Below are 18,533 nucleotides of genomic sequence, written 5' to 3' on the forward strand. Positions count from 1 at the left end.
AGATAGATAGATAGATAGATAGATAGATAGATAGATAGATAGATAGATAGATAGAGACGTTACTCATCAACACGATTTGAATTTAATACGAGGTGCCCACTACGGACGAGATCGGCCAATCCGGTCGGTCGCCCGTCTCGATCGCCTCAAAAACAAACGTGTTTGTTTTCAGATTCAGGCGACCGAGTCGGGCGATTGGCACGATCCAGCTGCTGTGGGCACCCCGTATAAGATAGACAAGGAAACCCTTCAGAACATAATATCATGCAGAAGATGTAAAACATCCCCCACCAATTGTTTCCTTTCTCCTCCTTTCCGGCTCTCTAACAATAATCTGTCCTCTGCTTTTTTTCTTCACTTTCTACCCTCACCCCCTCACCTCCTTTGTCCCCTCCTCTGGGCTCATGACTCTTTCTGCAGCCTTTCTACTGCTTCTCCTTGGCTCCTTCTTACTGCTGTCTTTCAGCCACACCCCTGGTCTTCTGGTAGAAAAGATGTACACCTCGCCTTCTTGGACAAGGGCGAAAATTTTCGGAGGTCCCGTGTGCAAGTTGAAGACCCTTTGGTGGTCCAAAATCGATAAAAGTAGGCTTCGGTGCACACCCGGGCAGAATTCAAAATTTCCTACTAACTGAAAAGTTAAGTGTGTCCCGTGCACTCATATGACCTTATATGCTGTTGAGAGTGCCGTAAAACACTTACCAAAAAAGAATTCCAGATCCTCTCTATAATTGTAATATTCTTCAGCTTTTGTTAGCAAGTTGTTGGCTACTTTTTTTTTCGACATCATCACCATCACTATTACCATCAGCAGCAGCAGCAGCAGCATCACAATCACAGACCAAATAATGTTTCCTTTTTGTTCCTTTTGTTTGTTTGTTTGTTTTTATGCATAGCAATTACTACTACATATACTAGTACGTTGTACTAGTAGCTACGTACTTAGTACCGTACTATTGACTATGTAAACACGTTTCCGTAATCTACACATAGGACACCAATTCAGGATAGGGGACCATTTTTTTTCATCCTACTTTTTTTCTTTCTACTTCTACTTCTAAGTCTACCCTCTGTTCTTCCTATAAATTTGTTTAAGCCTGTCTGGCTTGCGCTTTCCGACCACTTGACGACATTAAATAAATACATGTAACCATTTATGACGTGCCTATGTCCTTTTATTTCCAAATGTAGATCCGTGTAAAAGACGTGGTTCGTGCAGTGAAGCTGACCTCTCCCCCATATCCAAATGTCGTGATCGTGGCCAGAAGACACATCCACAGGGGCTTTTGCCCGATCTTGAAAGACTTTGCCAATGTCACCATCCGCGTGGACAACTTTCCGAAAGTAGGATTAGGTACAGATCAACGTTTCTTCGTCGGTCTGGAGTCGTCCGAAACTAAAGAACAGTTAGGCGGTCTGGCTGTGAAGTATGAATTCGGAATGCCACCGCTCTTATGAATATGATGATAATTGATCGCTTTTACTTTTAATTTTAAGCACAAGGGGGCTATCCTGAAAAATGCTGTTTTGAAAAAATCGAACTTAAAAGTAAAAGTTTTGCCCCTTGTTCAGCTTCTTTAAAAGACAACGAGAGCTTCCTTTATTACCCAACAAATTTAATATACAGTGAAACTCGGATTTAATGAGCTCGGATTCAACGAGAACTCGGATTCAACGAGGTGAGATAAATTCCCCGGGGTTTTTTTTTTCTTCTTTAAAATCTCTATCAATAAAAATAACCCGGATTCAACGATCACTTAAATCAGCGAGCTCGGATTCAACGAGTTCGCTTCCAGGATGAACAGCCCCCGCAGACGTGGCTTCGCTCATTTTTCTTCCAGAACGAACTTTATCTATTCCCGGAAATCATCCATTGCACCTGCTTCCTGAACCATTATTCAATTAGCTGATTGCATGCGACCAATCAGCGGCTTTTTTTTTTTTCCATACCAACACATCCGTTGTTGGCACGCACACGTGTCTACTCTGGCGTGTGTCGGGGTCGGATAGGTAGCCTGCACACGAGTGACTGTGTGTATGTCGGGGAGGGGGGGGGGGGGGGCACTAGCGGTCCGGGCGATGAACGTCGCAGATACAAACGCGTCAGTTTTTTCCCCCTCGGCAACTGATCATTATTACAATGATAGTCTTGACGTAGATATCTACGTAATGAATTGTGCGCTGGTCTATGGAATCAAAAGTTGCCGTATGCTAGGCTCTAACATCAACAAAACATTTTGGTAAACAATCGAGATGACACAGGCGTGTGCATTTGTTGAACGAATCGGTCTTTTATTTTTACACAGCTCATAATATGCAGGCATTTCAGGCACTACTACTACTTGCGACTTCTCTTTATACATTGCTTGCTCAGTTCCTGTAATTATCTACGCAAAACCTTGTGTTTGCTACAACGAACACTCGGATTCAACGAGATTTTAGGTCAGGCCCGGCGACCTCGTTGAATACGAATTCCAAAGAACAATTGAACAATACACACATATGAAACCCCCGAAATCTGGGTTAGCCCGCTTGTCCTTAAAAGCGACCAATACTGATAATAGGCAGTAATCAGCAATCCCTCCCCCTCCCAACAGTTTTGCTTGTTTCGACATATCAGTCCCCATGGTTTTATGCACCCCGCATAATTTAGCAAAATTTGATCATTCTTTGATCATTCTTTGCATAATTTTTAAAATCATTCTCCTTTATCAGATCATTCTTTGTTAAAATAACAAAATCGCATAATTTCACATTTTTGGGCTCAGTTTGCATAGTCAGAATGTTTCTTGCATAAAACGACGGGGACAGACATGTGAAAAGAAACAGTGTAGATCTACCGACACAGTACAGTAGGCTACATCTTTCTTTCTTTCTTTCTTTCTCAGCACTACTACTACTAGTACTACTTTCAAACTGGCACATAATTTAATAGGTCGCTTTTAAGGACAGCGGGCTAACCCAGCTTTCGAGGGTTTCAAGAAATCTTGACCTAGATCTACATCAAAAGTGGGTTTTGCCCTACTCATAGCCTGTAGGAGAAGTTTGGTTTCATTTGTGTACATGTATATTATATAAATTGTTTGGTTAGAGAAAACTCTCCTTGTCGTTTATAGAAACTGAACAAGGGGCAAAAATTTTACTTTCGACTTTTTGAAAACAGTATTTTTCGGGATAGCTTAAAAGTGACAAATGACTGTACATCCAGTATGCAGCCATAGAGAGGGAAAGATCTTGCCAGTACGTCGGTGTTTTACTTTTTTAGTTTCAGCGCCTATAAAAATAAATCATAATAAATCAATTGGCAACTTGCAATGTATACTTTCCAGGAAGTTAAGATTGTTTCAAAATGCTATCCAAATCTGCAGGGGTAATAAGAAAGATTGGAATGTAACCGTCATAGAGTAGAGAGTGCTGTTGAGAGGGAATTTGTCCTATATCTGTCCCCGTAGTTTTAATTTTATGCACCCCGCATAATTTAGCAAAATTTGATCTTTTTTTGTTTGTCGTAGCATAATTTCTGATTATTTTCCTTTATCATTCTTTGTTAAAATTAACAGAATCGCATAATTTCAAATGTTTGGGCTCAGTTTGCATAATTTCATAACTTTTCTTGCGCAAAACGACTGGGACAGCTCTATACAAAAGCTATCATTGTTTATCTCAAAGAAATGGCTTCTTGTGAGAACATCTGTTGATTCTGCCCACGACCTCAGAAAATAAAAAACACAAATGTCAAGTTTTGTCCTCTCAAGTCTTATCTTTCTCTTCTTTTTTCATAATCTTATATCAATATAATCATTAATTACAATCATGTACTACATGTATGTGTACTTTTACGAAGGTCACGCCACGATACACGTAGGCAGTTGCGGTGGGTGGACCAAAATTTGGAAGGGGCTTCGGTTGCTTCCACTTCTTTACCACCAAATACAGATGTAATACTAATACTGTAGCAAGCAACAAGAACAAAACAGTGATGATTTTTCTGTACTCACGGCGAGCCACGGCATTTTGATTATATAATCATTCAAACAAGAAGAGTCACCTTTGTCTTCCATCTCTATGTTCTACGTTAAATTCTTCAGGGTGGTGGGGACGAAGCTGCTTCACCTCCGATTTCTCTAATTAATTTTCATCTGATGAAAAAGTTGCCTCGAAAGGAGTTTGCTGTAGGCTACATGCAATTAATACATAACTGTTAAATCTCAGCCGTACACACAGCACTCCAAACCATATACCGTCTATGAGCTGGGTTAGGCCAAATAGTCGCGGAAAATAGAACGCACCTAACAACGCTCCAATCGGTGCATAGGTATCAGTGTCACTGGGGGGAAAGTATGTCATAAACTTTCACCCATTGTTAGGTAGGGCTAGGAGAGCGTGAGCCCTCTGTGCGGTGATTTTTTTTTTTCACGTCTTCTATCTTTTTACAAGAGGGGTTTCATGGAGGGGCCGTGGGAACGGGCTCATCCTTTTTGCTGAGCCCTAAAGACATTTATTGATTGGCTGTTAGTTTACTATAGTTGTTGATCACTCTGTGTTTATTGCGTGAGATCACAACAGTTTCAACTGCTTGTTTCTCTATTCAAGAAACTTTCATTTACTTTGTTATAGAGTTGGGGAGGGGAGGGGGAGGGGGCCTCAAGCTCGTGAGCCCTTCCCTACCCATCGCCACTGCATGTAGTGTAGGCCTATTTGCAACTTTGATTAGATGAAGTCCGAACTGTAGTAATGTACTGTAACACCCCCATCCAAAAAAGCACACAAAATGCACATGTATAATGTATACTGCACGTACAAATATACCTACATAGCAATAGCAGAGCAAGTAAAAAGTACCAACATACATGTGCATGTGTGGGTTACTAGTAACTGACTGATACTAATATTTGGTGGTTTGAACCAGCGTGATGATAAATGAGCACCAAATCAATAACAGTAACAGTCAATTCAATGGAGCCTTCTCTCACATAATATTATATTGCAGGCAAGATGGTATTTGCTTTCCCAAAATCACCCGAGTTCTAGTTTAATTTTAATAAGAGTTCTACGGCACCTTCAACAAAATAAGGTCATATATCATATGCATGTATAAGTCAAATAAGTGCCGAAGATGAGGTGTTACAAGAGAGTAAAAAACATAAAAAAGGAGGGATAAAGATGATAGTTTTTTAATAAAATAGGAAAGGAGCAAACCACACCAGAGTACCTGCCAACCACCCACTGAGTTCTAGTTCTAGTAGTAAGCTCCGTTTCTAAAAACAGAGAGTTGCACTTATCATTAAAATTTAAAATTTGACAGCTCACCACATTAAAAAAAAATAAATGTACCGTATTAAAATTGAAAGAAAAGCCTCCTCCTATTGCTTTTCCCACGATTGGTTGGGGTGGTAGTAACATCGTTATAGTACAGTCCTGTTACAACGAGAGGGAGGGGACCGGTGCGAAATGTCCGTTATATCAGGATTCTGGTTATAAGGAATACAGTAATAAAATTCAATGGAAATAATACAGTAGGTCTAATCTATGACTACTCTGAGTTTGGTGTTCTGTTTATTTCTTTTTGTTATCTCCCCTGATGATGACATTGTTCAACATGACCTCTTGGTCTTACTTGATCAAAAATGAAATCGGGTTTCTTTCCCTAGCGCTAGCGATGTTGACGATCAGAAAGAAGGGGCTCTGGCTCTAGGCTAACTCGCCCACTGTGTTGTCCCCCACCCCATCACACCCTGTGGTGCGTTTCGTCTGCTTGCGCACTTACCCATACACATTCACTCCATCCATCACAGCATTGTGACCTCTCCATCCCCGCATCGGACAACTGAGGGCATGGGTAGTGGTAGGCCTAGAAAATCTAGACAAGGTTGGCCTATCACGCAATGCGTTCTGCTTGTCTGCGCATACCACACCCTCCCCACTCATTCGCTCCGGCCTTCATTGTTGGCAAACGTGGGCTCTCCCATTCTTTGTTTCGCTCAAAGAGTTGCTGTAAGGTCCTAGGTTTCGCTAGATAATAGATAACCACAAGTTTCTCAACTGGCGAGGTTAATACGTATAACTGGCCTGTGCGCTGTGCACAGCAGCAGAAATATTCCGCTATAACCGACTCCCGTGTTTGTCTGATTGCACTATAGCAGTATTTTATCAAATTTACAAAGATAAAGAAGGGAAAAAACGGGGTTTTAGAATAGTGTCTTTATAACAGTAACAGACTTCTCGTTGTTTCAGGACTCGTTATAAATGGACTCCTCCACTGTACTTGTAGTTAGTACCAAGCGCCACACATACAAAGCCAACTGCTTTGACCCTGCCTACATAATAGTTAATAATACATTGTATAAATATATCCACTATCAGTATCACTTTACTATCACTATCAGTATCACCATCACTAGGGCCAACTCGGGCTAGAGAGGTGAGCAGAGTAAGCCCGATTCCCTGTTTAGACTTCTCTGTTGACATTATCCACCCCTGTCGATAAATTAAATAAGACCTTAATGCAGTTGCAAGCGTTGTATAACCTCTACTAAAACTAAACAACTCAGGCTGAGGCTCAGGGATCCCGGAATCCAACACAACATCCCGGAGACAATCGGAGATCATTAAAAATGTTGAATTAGCAAAAAAACATTTAGTTTAGTTTTAGTAAGAGTTTTGCGGCACTTGCAACACAATAAGGTCATATAAGTGCCGCCAAAGATTAGAGGTGTTACAAGAAAGTAACAAACACAAAAAGGAGGAGGGGAGATAAAGACGATAGACATTTGATAGGAAAGAAGAAGCAAACTACACCAGAGCACCTGCCAACCACCCACCATTATAGAGAGGCAACCAAAAATTACTAATGATATATATAGGTAAAAAAATCGGGACCTGGGCACCATGTCGTTATACAGAGGATGCCTTTATCGCAATGTAATACACAAAGCACACAATCAAATGAAAACAGATTCTTGGTCGATCCTTTAGAAAGTTATTCCCATCAAAAAATAAAAGAGGATAATGTTCATGCACTACACATGTACATGTAGGCTATCATTCCCGCCTGGTAACACTTGAGGCTTATTCTAATTCTAATGTTGATCCATGACCAACATGACAAAGGAGACTACGGAGACAGCCGAGAAACAATGCACCCTGTCTCTCAACACACTGATTCTAAATTACAACACATGGCACTAGGATCAACAGGAAAGTCATCTGAACAGTTTTTTGTAAGTGTTTTACGGCACTTGTAACACGATTACGTCATACAAGTGCCGAAGATTAGAAGTGTTACAAGAGAGTAACAAACACAAAAAAGGAGTGGAGATAAAGATGATAGCTGTTTGATAGGAAAGAAGGAGCAAACCACACCAGAGCACCCACGTTACAATTTTTTTTTATTTTAGTAAGTGTTTAACGGCACTTGCAACTCAATGAGGTCATATAAGTGCCGAAGATTAGAGGTGTTACAAGAGAGTAACAAACATAAAAAAAGGAGGAGAGATAAAGATTGTTGCTTGATAGGAAAGAAGAAGCAAACCACACCAGAGCACCCGCCAACCACCAACAAACAATGCACCTGTCCCTCAACACACTAATTTTAAATTATAACATGGCACGGACAGGAAAGAAGACCACAATTCACAAGAGGGAGACCCAAATCCCAAACCATTTTACACGGTGTCGTCTTCTCAACTCAACCAAAACGTAAGGTGCATGGTAGGGCTCATCATAGAGTTAAGAACACCACATTTCATTTCACAACAGGAAGAAAAAAAAGAAAGAAAAAAAGCAAAGCAATCATCTGACTTTTCATTATAATTTATTTTTTGCTATACAACGACCTTTTTCAAGGAAAGCATAATGTTTTGTGAGCAAAGTTAAATGAACCACCCACATCAAAGTTTACTGAAAGAGATAAGGAACCCCTACTTTATATTCCAATTCATCAACAAAACCCACTATCCACTGTACCCGTAAAGAAAAAAACCCAACCCAACAACTGTAACAACAAAAAACCTAACTGATGCATATCTGCATTTTTCCCTCCAACAAACCGCAACTATTCTTGAGCCAGCCACAAATCAACAGCCGGCATCGAGTTCATTGTACGTGCTTTCGCATTCATTCCTTGCCATAGCTTGAGAACGTGATAGCTCAGAAAGTAACCTATTGAAAACACTTAAGTTTTTCCATGGGTCCCCAAACAGAAAACAATTTTAAAAGACAAGACGCCTCAATTTTGTTGAAAATGCCAACCTCAAGTAGCAAGGTAACTTCTCGGCATTATTCAGTCTTGATAGTCTTTTTTATGCATTCATGAGGTACAAGGAAAATCTTTTTCAAATGTAAAATGCAGTCAATTTGAAGTCAAAATGGGGTATACATCAAACTTTTTCACCAAATGGCATTGCAACCTAGGGCATTTACGTCATCCTTATTGTACTATTCTTCTACAATAATTTTTGTTGGCCCACTGCAAAACTGAAAGTTGGATACAAATCGCGTTGCGAAAATGAATTCATCAACAAAACATTATGCTCTCCTGATCAAAGAACAAGAACCATTTCCTGCATTTGGGGGACTTGAGCATGGCCTGTCAATGAGACCTCGGTGCTTTTTCCCCCCACTTGATTCCACAGAGCTTAACGTGTTTTCTGAAACACAAGCTCTTACTGCAGGCAGACCTACACACGGGGGAGGGTGTGAGCCACTGCCAGAAGTCTGCATTTGATGGGACATAATCAAATGACAAATGCAGATTCCGCTGTCCTGAAATAGAAAAAACAAAAAGTTATCATCATGTGTCGGAACAATGCGGAGATGAAAAGAGAACAAACAAAAATAAGAAAAGAGTAACCAGTTAAAGAGCTGCCCAGTCCCAAGAAACGTGAAAGAAGGAAATATTTTGAGTGAAGAAGGCACACTTGACGCAGCAATGGTCAAATAATGCAAAGAAGTAGTATGACAGAAACAACAGAAGGAAAGCAAGGAGGAAGTAGGATCTACCATTGACACCCTCCAGCCACCCACAAAAAGGAAAAGAGAAACTTAAGCTCTACAAGTTACCAAGGGTTACATATTTGTTGGTTTCAATCATTGCGTGGGGGACACCACCATTTTTTTAAACTTAGCAGTTATCTACGCATCAATCAAATTATTCAATAACATGTAAAATCATCAGAAGATTCTTCCATTTTTATACTAAGATATATGTCTCAAAACAGGCAACTTGCTACATTTGTATTGCCTTTTCAAAAAGATGATAACTTAAGCTTTTATTTGAATATGCTAAAGTTATTTCATAGTATCACTATAGTATATTTTAAAGTAAGCTACAGTACACGAAAAGGCATTTTGCAAAGGTTTAATGGATTCCTTTGGGATTGCACCTTTTAATTTTATTCAATTATTCGTTTATTGAAGGATAAGAAACCCAGCACTTGAAACTGTTGACTATTTGTTAGTTATCAAAATGCCTTTTCTACATTGTGCAAATGTTGGACTAATTAAATATTGGTTTACCTGGTGAAGATTAGCTTTTAATATTTTAGGTGAGGAACCTGTAAGTTTAAAAGCTGAGTCTTCGAAGCCAAGAATTATTTCAGGAATTTTCTGTTCCGTCAGCAAACACCACCATATTTCATTATTGCATGAAATAAGACATTTTCAATGAATTTTTAAAATAAATATTGCACATGTAAGAAACTTCACTCATAACTAGTCCACAACTATGTACAACAATATATCTGAATATTTAGCATTCAATCAGGACATTTAAATTGATAAATATTAGTACTGGCTGCACAAATTAGTTTACTAGTTTACTGTTATTCACAAAGTTTAAATTCTTATAAAACATTCCCACATATTTATAAGCATTCCTGATTAAACATTTCGAAAGTAGTAAGTATTTGGAAAAGGCATTTTGTGATTTTTTATTAATATCTTAAGGGGGTCCACATTTTAACATCAATAGAATTAAAATACAACACTGCTTGAAGTTGGAGCAACAGCTAAACTGTATATCTTGGAAAAAGATTATCTGCTCCATTTTTTTCCATATTTCCTGTTTCACATATCAAATGTTTACTATGATGATAAGTTTTTGGCATATCTGGGTCGGTAAAATAAACGCTCAAAGACAAAGGTATCGCATGTAATCCCATTGGAAATGGCCACATCCACTAATTGTTTAAATGTATGAAAAATTCAAGTTTGTGCCCAAGTCTGTTTAGGAAGGTAACCAATATTTAGACAGAGAGAACTTATATATTATTTTTGTAGCTTACCATTTCAATTCAACTTCGGCTCTATAATTATAAACCTTTTTTGTGGACCCCCTTAATTGGGATCTGTGAAACATATCTAGTCATGCTTTTTCATTCAACGGAATTTTAATAACAGAGCTTTTACTGGACATTCTTAAATATCAAAATGCCTTTTCATAAATAATTCTAACACATTAAAAATAAAAATCTGTGTTACCTGTCCATTCGAGTTTGCTTTTTATTCAAGGGCTATGGACCCTTTTTAATAGAAAAGCTTGAAGCTGACATAAAGGAGTGTCCTTTTGTTTGTCCTGTGTTATCTTATCCTCTGCATCTTGGTTGGCTGGACTTCTTTCTCAATACCTCAGCTTCCACAACATTGTAACATTTACGCACCGCAGAGCAATTTCATTGACAAATACTTCTCAAATTGTGATCCACACACCTTGGTGCTGGAAGCGGGTCTAAATAAACAATTTGTGTATTTGCAGCTCCTTTCTACGACTTAGAACAACCTTTGGCCCACTGTCAAGGTTTCAGCTTCGACGGGCGTTGACAATTCCATGTACATGTACCATATAGAGTATAAATATTTTCCAGAATTACTAGCAAAAGTCATGACTACCATAACGCATGCATTATACTGGCACCTTGCAACTTTAAATTCCAGACGTTTTTTTAAGAACTGAATACACACATCTCCTCACTTTCCAAGCAAAAGTACAATTTGTGACCATGCTCCGCACGAAAGAGGTTACGTACCCACATGTTCAGCTGAAATTCCAATGTTTACTTCAATAATGGACCCTCATCCCAAACTGAATCACGACTACTGTGCGAAAATCTGACCCAAAGCACATTTGGGATTTACAAGTGTAAAATTTTGGGGGTTGATAAGCAAAGTGTCCAAAAATCACTACATTTGCTATAGAAACTATAAAAAAAATAAAAGAAGAAGCGCCACAAACCGGAACCGGGAATAGTTGTTGCAAATCAAACAAGGGGATCAGCCTGCCCATTTCATTGTAAAATTTCACTTAAATTAAGGCAGGTCAGCTGATCTTTTAGGTTTTTTCTGGTTCAACATCTTGGAAATCAAACAAGTTGATTTTTTTAAAGGTGATCATGCACATAATGTCTCGCATTAGTACAATAACCCATGTACTCTTGTAAAACCACGGTATTTTTTTATGAGTGGATCACAAAAAAAGCGCCAGAGTCAGCAGTTTCGAGGCTTGTCCACTATTTCTTTTCTCCTCGCGTGTGTTTTCTTTACATACTATCAGATTTATACAAAACACCAACGGTTCTTTAAAAAATAAAAACCTAACTTATTCACAGGCATAAATACTATGCAGACTAAACGTGCCCAATAGCATCCTTCATAAGTTTTGAGTATAAATTATCACAACTATTTTTCTAAATTTGCACCTAATGACCTGAATAAAGCTAGTTGTGAAACTGAAGTCACAGAGCAATAAATTCTTGCTCCATCCAGTTACACTACCCTTCAGGAAAACCAAATCAAAAATTCTTCACAGTAGTATTGTCAGTTTGATCCATACCACATTTTCTGTAGTTGACTCCATTCCACAAAGCAACACTTCCGAAATTTTTCAGTAAAGTATTTTGAGTTGGCCTCAGCTTAATTTAAAGGTTTGGGGGATTTTTTCAAAAAACATAACAGCGATAGAGGATAAACCTCAGGAAAAATAATAAGGTGACAGACAACAGAAGAAAAGCAAAAGGCATAAAAATGAAACGACCAGCCCATGACTGCTGCTGCAGAAAAGAAAGCGAGAAAAAGTTTTAGGTTCTGAAAACATGAAATCACTTGTGTAACAGCCATCATGATCAGATTGGTCATGTGTGTTGTAAAGAATGACAAGTTCTAGTTGACCTTGCGACCCCAAAGCTCTATAAAAGACTCAAAGTACTCACTTGGGTCTCAAAGTGGGTGTTGCACTTTATTCCTTCTGCACAAGGCACATGACCACCCCTGATTTGATTTAAAATTTAACACTAAATTTCCCATTATCATTAACTCACCGAGCCCTGGCTCGACCTTGAACTCAAAGACGCAATCGGGATTTCGCGCTTTTTTGGGGGCCAAACAATCTAATAACGCTATACACTTCAGCTGAATCCTTTTCCTGACCAGAAATTAAGGCGATTTCCAAAATACATAGTAGTTTTAACATAAAACTATTTTCACTTAGGTGACATACATGAAGCCCAACATTTTTTTTTCATTTAACTTAGCTTTATTTTTCTTCAAAATACATCTTAGAACATTTGCCAACTTAAGCGTCTCATATTGATGACAATATTTACGTAAAATATAGACATCTAGAACTTGTCTTAAAATTATTGTGCCTAAATAATTTTTGGTGTTATTTTCTGTCACAATTAGAGAGCAGAAATGTATTCCAAAATTCAAGAAAGTGGGGTATTTAAAAAGCATGTGAAAAAGTTTTACAGATAACAGAGTAAAATTAGAAGTACTACAAACAGGAGAAATGTATCATTATCCGAGCCAAAAATTAAGTCAGGAGCTTAATATTTGCATTCCTCTTACTTTTTTTTTTTAAACGAGGAAAGGACTCGTATGCAAAGACCACAATTCTATACTGGCCAGGGCTTTTGCAGTAAGGTTTTTACGGCGCTCGCAACTGCTTAACCCTTTCTTTACGTTGTGTTTTACAATTATATCAATACGACGTGGGGAACTGTGCCACCACTTTCAAAGAGGAAATTTACTCGTTAATCCGATCCGTACGCTTTGCACAGTAGTCTGTCAAAATGGTTTTTTCAGAAATACTGAAAGTTTCAAAGAGAGGTACTAGAAGTATTCTAAAATGTGAAGAATAAAATCCCAGGGGTACAAAATGACCCCAGGCGTACGGATAGTGTTACGGTCATACGGGTTGACCAGGGCTCAGTGAGTTACTGAAAATGCCATCAGCGCATGAATACATATTGACATACGTATTTGTTGACTAAAAAAAACAAGTTTTTGACATTCCATACTGAGATGCCCTCATTGGACACACTGGTCCAAAATAATTGTATGAAACAGTAGTAGGGTTGAGTACGATGAAGTTTAATGAGTTTTTGTTTGATTTTTTTTTTTTGGGTTTGTGTGTTTTTTTAAAACAAGTTACACCAACGTATTACAAAGTCACATTTTGAAAGTATTAGAAGAAAGAAAAACAAAAAAACAACCTATTTTACTCTTAAAACTGGGTTAAAATCAATACTACTGGCGTAGACAACAAAGTAAAAGTGACACAATTACTGAATGTACAACATTAAAATTTTCTTCGAATGTGGAGACTACTTTTTTAAGACTGATATTTAAGTGACCATACCTAAAAAATAAGTTTTAAAAAAAGGGAGTCTTCATAACTCCTTGTTACAACATGAACACATTACACGAAACTTATATATATCTTCTCCTGTCCTTGCTCAGCATCCAATTGAGAGAAATGTCTTGCCTTTGTTCTTGCCCGAGAATATAAGTTTCTACAGTTCTTCAATTTGGTTGACACAAACACTGTTGTCATTTTAAGTACCTCATTTGGGAAGAATGAGGAGAACACACTGTGTTGAAGTCCAGTTTCATGTCCGACCAGGCATGGCAATCAATGCCACTTCAGCCGTTTCAGTAGCCGCTCTGAGATGGCCGGCCGTACGGATGAGACCTTGCAGCGGGTCTAACTGCACCTCTGGAGCTGGGGGGAGGGGCAGCCTTCTGTGTGTAGCCATCACCTGCGGAACAGAGATCATTATTACTATTCAGTTACAGAAAAACTACTATCCAACGAAAAAACAAAAACAATTACCTTTCCAAAAAACGCAGTGAGCTTTGCATCAAATGAAATCATTGGATCCTACACGATTCAATTCATCTAAGACCGGCTTTCGTGAAAAGTCTGACAAACTGGTATTTTAGATTGAAAACTCAATGGGAACCGTCACCATATAATATAGTGGAGCCCACTTTGACCAAACATAGCCATCAAGTCAAAGAAAATAAAAAACCCAATTTTTTTTTTACATTTCAGCAGCCTCTGTAATTTTAAAAAAAAACCCTGATTAAACTGAAGAAATTTGGTGGTCCAGCAGATTTTGGTTTATAGCAGATTCCAAAGTGCATAAAATCATCACTACAAGATTCTAAACGGTGAAAATGGTAGCTGCAAAATTCACGGGAGAGTGAAAAAAAAACTAAAAAGCAAGGCTATTGTACACATTTTAGCAGTCTAGAATCCAATGTTGTAGTGAATTTTGCCGTACAGAACCCTACAGCGACAATGTTACATTACAATGTCATATTCATGAAAAATATCTCTCCAAGAAAAAGCAGCAGTTTCCAGTTACAGTTCAGGCAGTTATGAGCATGACATTGATGAATCAACCCATTTACAATTAATTACAATTCTACTGTGCATAAGAACATGGTTAATGTCCCCCCCTTTGGAAATGGCCTAGACACTTGAGTCAGTGGCACCGCCCGCCCCAGGAGGTATAGAACAGAGCTGGGAGCTGGCCGTAGAATTCATGTTTACTTTGTCCCTGTATCATTTATGGGTGCATAACACTGAATGATGTTTGACCCCTTTCTTGAATGAAGCTATGAAGTAGCAATAATAGCTTACCATAATCTCCATAGCCACCACCAGCACCACCAGAATAAGAATCATATCCAGAGGTTGAAGTCGTCGTGCCATAATCATAGTATGAGGACTCTCCTCCACCGCGGCTGAAAATAAGCAAAACGTTATAATTACTCACAGCTGTTTGTTTTAGTAGTTTTTACGGCGCTCGCAGCTGCATATGTTCATATGAGCGCAACGAGGCGGATGTTAACAGAGAAGTCCTTACAGGGAATCAGGCTTACTTTGCTCACCTCTCTAGCTTCAACAGCACTAAGTCTGCTTCGACTATCAAGGCATCTCGGAAATAGCGGGTCACAAGAGTGTGATAGACATACAAAAGAAGTAGAGGTAAAAATATGATAGTATGGATAAGGAAAGAAAAAGCAGCAGTTCCCTGTTGTAGTTCAGGCACAGTTATGAGCATGACATTGATGAATCAGCCTATTTACAATTCTACTGTGCATTAGAACAAGTTAATGTTCCCCCTTGGGAATTGCTTAAAGACACTTCAGTCGGTAGCACAGTGGGGGGGGTTCCCTCCACATTTCTGACAGAGGGAGGAAAGAACTAAAAGCCTGGAAATAATTGTCTGCAAACAGTGAGTACACCTAAGAGCTGCATTAAAGAAAAGCACAACTGCTTACAGATAATCCGCTGCAGGTGGAAGGCAGATTAATAATAACTGCTGTGATGCTGTTTGTCATACCCCAGATCAGGGGTGAGAAAAGCAATGATGATGAACAGACAAAAGGCAAGTCTACAGACAAATTTTAAGAACTGTGCTTCAACCACCAATTCAAAATCTACAAAATACCAGAAATCTATGACAGCAAAAATTTTCATTCTACCAATAAACACGAGATATAGCTTGGTCAAACAATGAGTAGGTGGGTGTACGGTGTCAAAACAATTGTTTTGACACTTTAACAAGTGGACGAGAACAAAAATCTGCACTACTAAAAAAACCATAAGTCATAAATTTTACAAATCTGTTCCACTCAAAGCCTTTCATCTAAGAAAGGTCTATGATCAGATACTGAAGATATGGTTATAATCTCTCCTCTCAGATGACCCTAACTAACTTCACTGTATAACGGCAAAAATTTGTTAAATCAACAACTCACCTTGAAGAATATCCATCATCATAGGAGCCATCGTACTGTGAGTTGTAGCCCGATCCATAACCTCCCTGTATCAGAAACAATTTCAATTACTGCTATTATACTGTGAAAAAGTAAAGCGTAAGAGATAAAAAATCTTTCAAAATTAAACAAAAAAGCCTCAGAACTTGCTGAACATTCCATATCCCTCAAACACAAAAGTACAAAACCAGTAACTAATTTACCATTGTTACACCAGGGGGTTGCCCTTACTGAAAAAAATAACTTGCATGGACTTTGCATGGCATCATCGATATGAACCCAGAATCAAATCAAGACACGTACAAACCTCAAAAGTACTTTTTACTCCCCAGTAAGATATTTCCATACCCTAAATCACTCAACATTTTTTCAGGGTTCTTGCCATGAACTCCCCACGAAATTCAAGGAGGTTACAAGGACAAATTTGTAAAATTCAAGGGGATTTGGTCATAACATTCATGCTGAAAGTCTATTTCCGATAGGCCTCCACGTGTCGTAAAGGAACCACAATTTCCATTTTCTCACAAAAATTTTGTTCATTCATATGAATATCCGATTCGGCAAAATTCAAGGAGTTTTCTCATATTCAAGAAGTTCTCAAGGAGATTTTTCCTTGAATGCTAATTCAAGAAGTTTTTAAGGACTCCTTCAGTTCAAGGAGGCCGCAGGAATCCTGATTTTCTTCTCCAAACTACAAAAGCTACGTGAAAAGCCAGCGTTCATACCTGAGTGCCGTATCCGTCATAAGAAGAAGCAGCTGGTGGTGGTGCTGCCCTGGCTCCCCTGGAGGGTGGAGCGCCTCGGCTGGCAGGGGCACCTCGAGGGGCGCCTCTGGGTGGGGGAGCACCGCCTCTTCCTGATGGGGGGGGAGCACCTCTGTAAAAAAAAAAAAAGCAGTACAAATACGGTAAAGACCAGGGCTTTGAGAATGGGAAGGCAGCATCTTCATGCTACTTCCAAACCTCAAGTAAGTGGAAAAACTTACATAAACTCAACAGAACCTATGACAACAACAAAAAATCAAAACTTTCACTGAAGCTACTGGGATGTAAGCTTGATCCATCCTTAGGAGAGAAAAAATGTTACAGAGCACTGGTACCCACCAACTTTCCCCCAAAAACCAATTTCTTAAAAAATTTGGGAAATTCGCACCTCTTTGCTTGCTGACATCCCCATCCCCCTCCCAACAATCCATGCTGTTACCACAAGGGTCTAGATCTGCAGTTTCGTAACAAGACATGCATATATATAGCTTTCACAAGGAGACCACATTGATTAAGATATGCAGTTTCTTCAAAAGATGTGCTTCAATAGCTTTCACCAGGAGGGAGAAACACATTTTCATATATGTGTGGCATCATGATGAAATCAGGCGCTTGTCAAAATAATGAAATCGAAAAAACAAGCATTTTTCCTCCTATTTGCAGGGCCCCCCCACCAAATCGTGGAATTTTTTTTCAAGACCCCAATTCAAGGGAAAAATAAGGCCGCTGCGCGTCAAGAACCGTTCTCCCAAAAAGCCCATCTATCAATGATAATAAGTCAAAATGTCTTTAAATGAATGCAAATGTACATTTTGTTGTATAGTTTTCAAACAATAGATGATTATATAATGCTGGGTGACCGCCAACCCAGCTTCTCAATTTTCTAAGGGAGGGGCCTCATCCATTTTCCAGGGGCATGTTACATAACAATGACAGCACGAGCTCAATTTATATTTAATATATGTGTATGTTTGTGAATACACACACACCTACACACACACACATGTAGGTACACTATAGGTACCAGAAACTAAATTTTCAAAGTAGCTGTATGCCAAATTTATCTATTCCATATGAAAGGCCTATGTCTCCTGACCATTCTGGTACCATTCTTTAACCTCTCTGTCAATTTTTAAGAAAATGGTAGTTGTTTAAAATTTGATCAAATTAGTTGAAGTCGGTCAGTAATACTATATCCACTCAACATGTCAGTGTGGAACTGGGATCTTGTGTGACTTTGGTATTTCAGTCTGTTCTTACTTATTTATATTTTCCCCTCATCATATTAGCCTACATAAACTATGGGCCCTATTAAAAATGAATCCTGTTGTGAGCCTGAGAAAAGACCAAGAACTAGAACATCGACAGACAATAACCAGTCTGGGTGTCATGATTCATATATAATAAACGTGAAGACAAAAACTATTGCTCAAACTCAAAGTAGAGTAATATTAGTGTATTAACTTAATGGCTCAAGTAGACCTATTCAGTGCGAGCGGTGTAAGAACTGAGGGAGGGCAAGATGCAGTGACACTGAAAATCTGCCAATCTTGAACAGAAAGCTAATAAAATATAGGGTAAGCCAAATATAGATATAAATTACAATCACCCCATCCAATGAAACGCGAACACTTCAGCTCAATAACAAGGCATGACGGATCCCGATTCCACACAAGGCCTGCACCAACGCGCGCTTTGCAGAGA

General features: G+C 38.8%; 1 protein-coding gene across 3 annotated transcripts in view; it reads right to left on the bottom strand.

Annotated features, from left to right (window-relative positions):
* Window positions 1-7,796: 7,796 nt before the first annotated feature.
* LOC101853193 (KH domain-containing, RNA-binding, signal transduction-associated protein 2) overlaps window positions 7,797-18,533 on the bottom strand; it is a 27,440-nt gene continuing 16,703 nt past the window's right edge. For 2 of the 3 annotated variants that reach the window (XM_005107748.3, XM_005107747.3), the window contains exons 7-10: window positions 16,791-16,941; window positions 16,048-16,112; window positions 14,924-15,027; window positions 13,345-14,033 (exon numbers count right to left, since the gene is read on the bottom strand). In XM_005107748.3, coding sequence (XP_005107805.1) covers window positions 13,927-14,033; window positions 14,924-15,027; window positions 16,048-16,112; window positions 16,791-16,941 — 427 coding nt within the window. In that variant the 3' untranslated portion in view covers window positions 13,345-13,926. Of the gene's footprint in view, window positions 8,764-13,344; window positions 14,034-14,923; window positions 15,028-16,047; window positions 16,113-16,790; window positions 16,942-18,533 lie in introns of those variants that run through there. The other variant, XR_220929.3, reaches the window with a different exon arrangement.

The sequence above is a fragment of the Aplysia californica genome, unplaced genomic scaffold (genome assembly GCF_000002075.1).
Source record: "Aplysia californica isolate F4 #8 unplaced genomic scaffold, AplCal3.0 scaffold00627, whole genome shotgun sequence".
NCBI lineage: Eukaryota > Metazoa > Mollusca > Gastropoda > Aplysiida > Aplysiidae > Aplysia > Aplysia californica.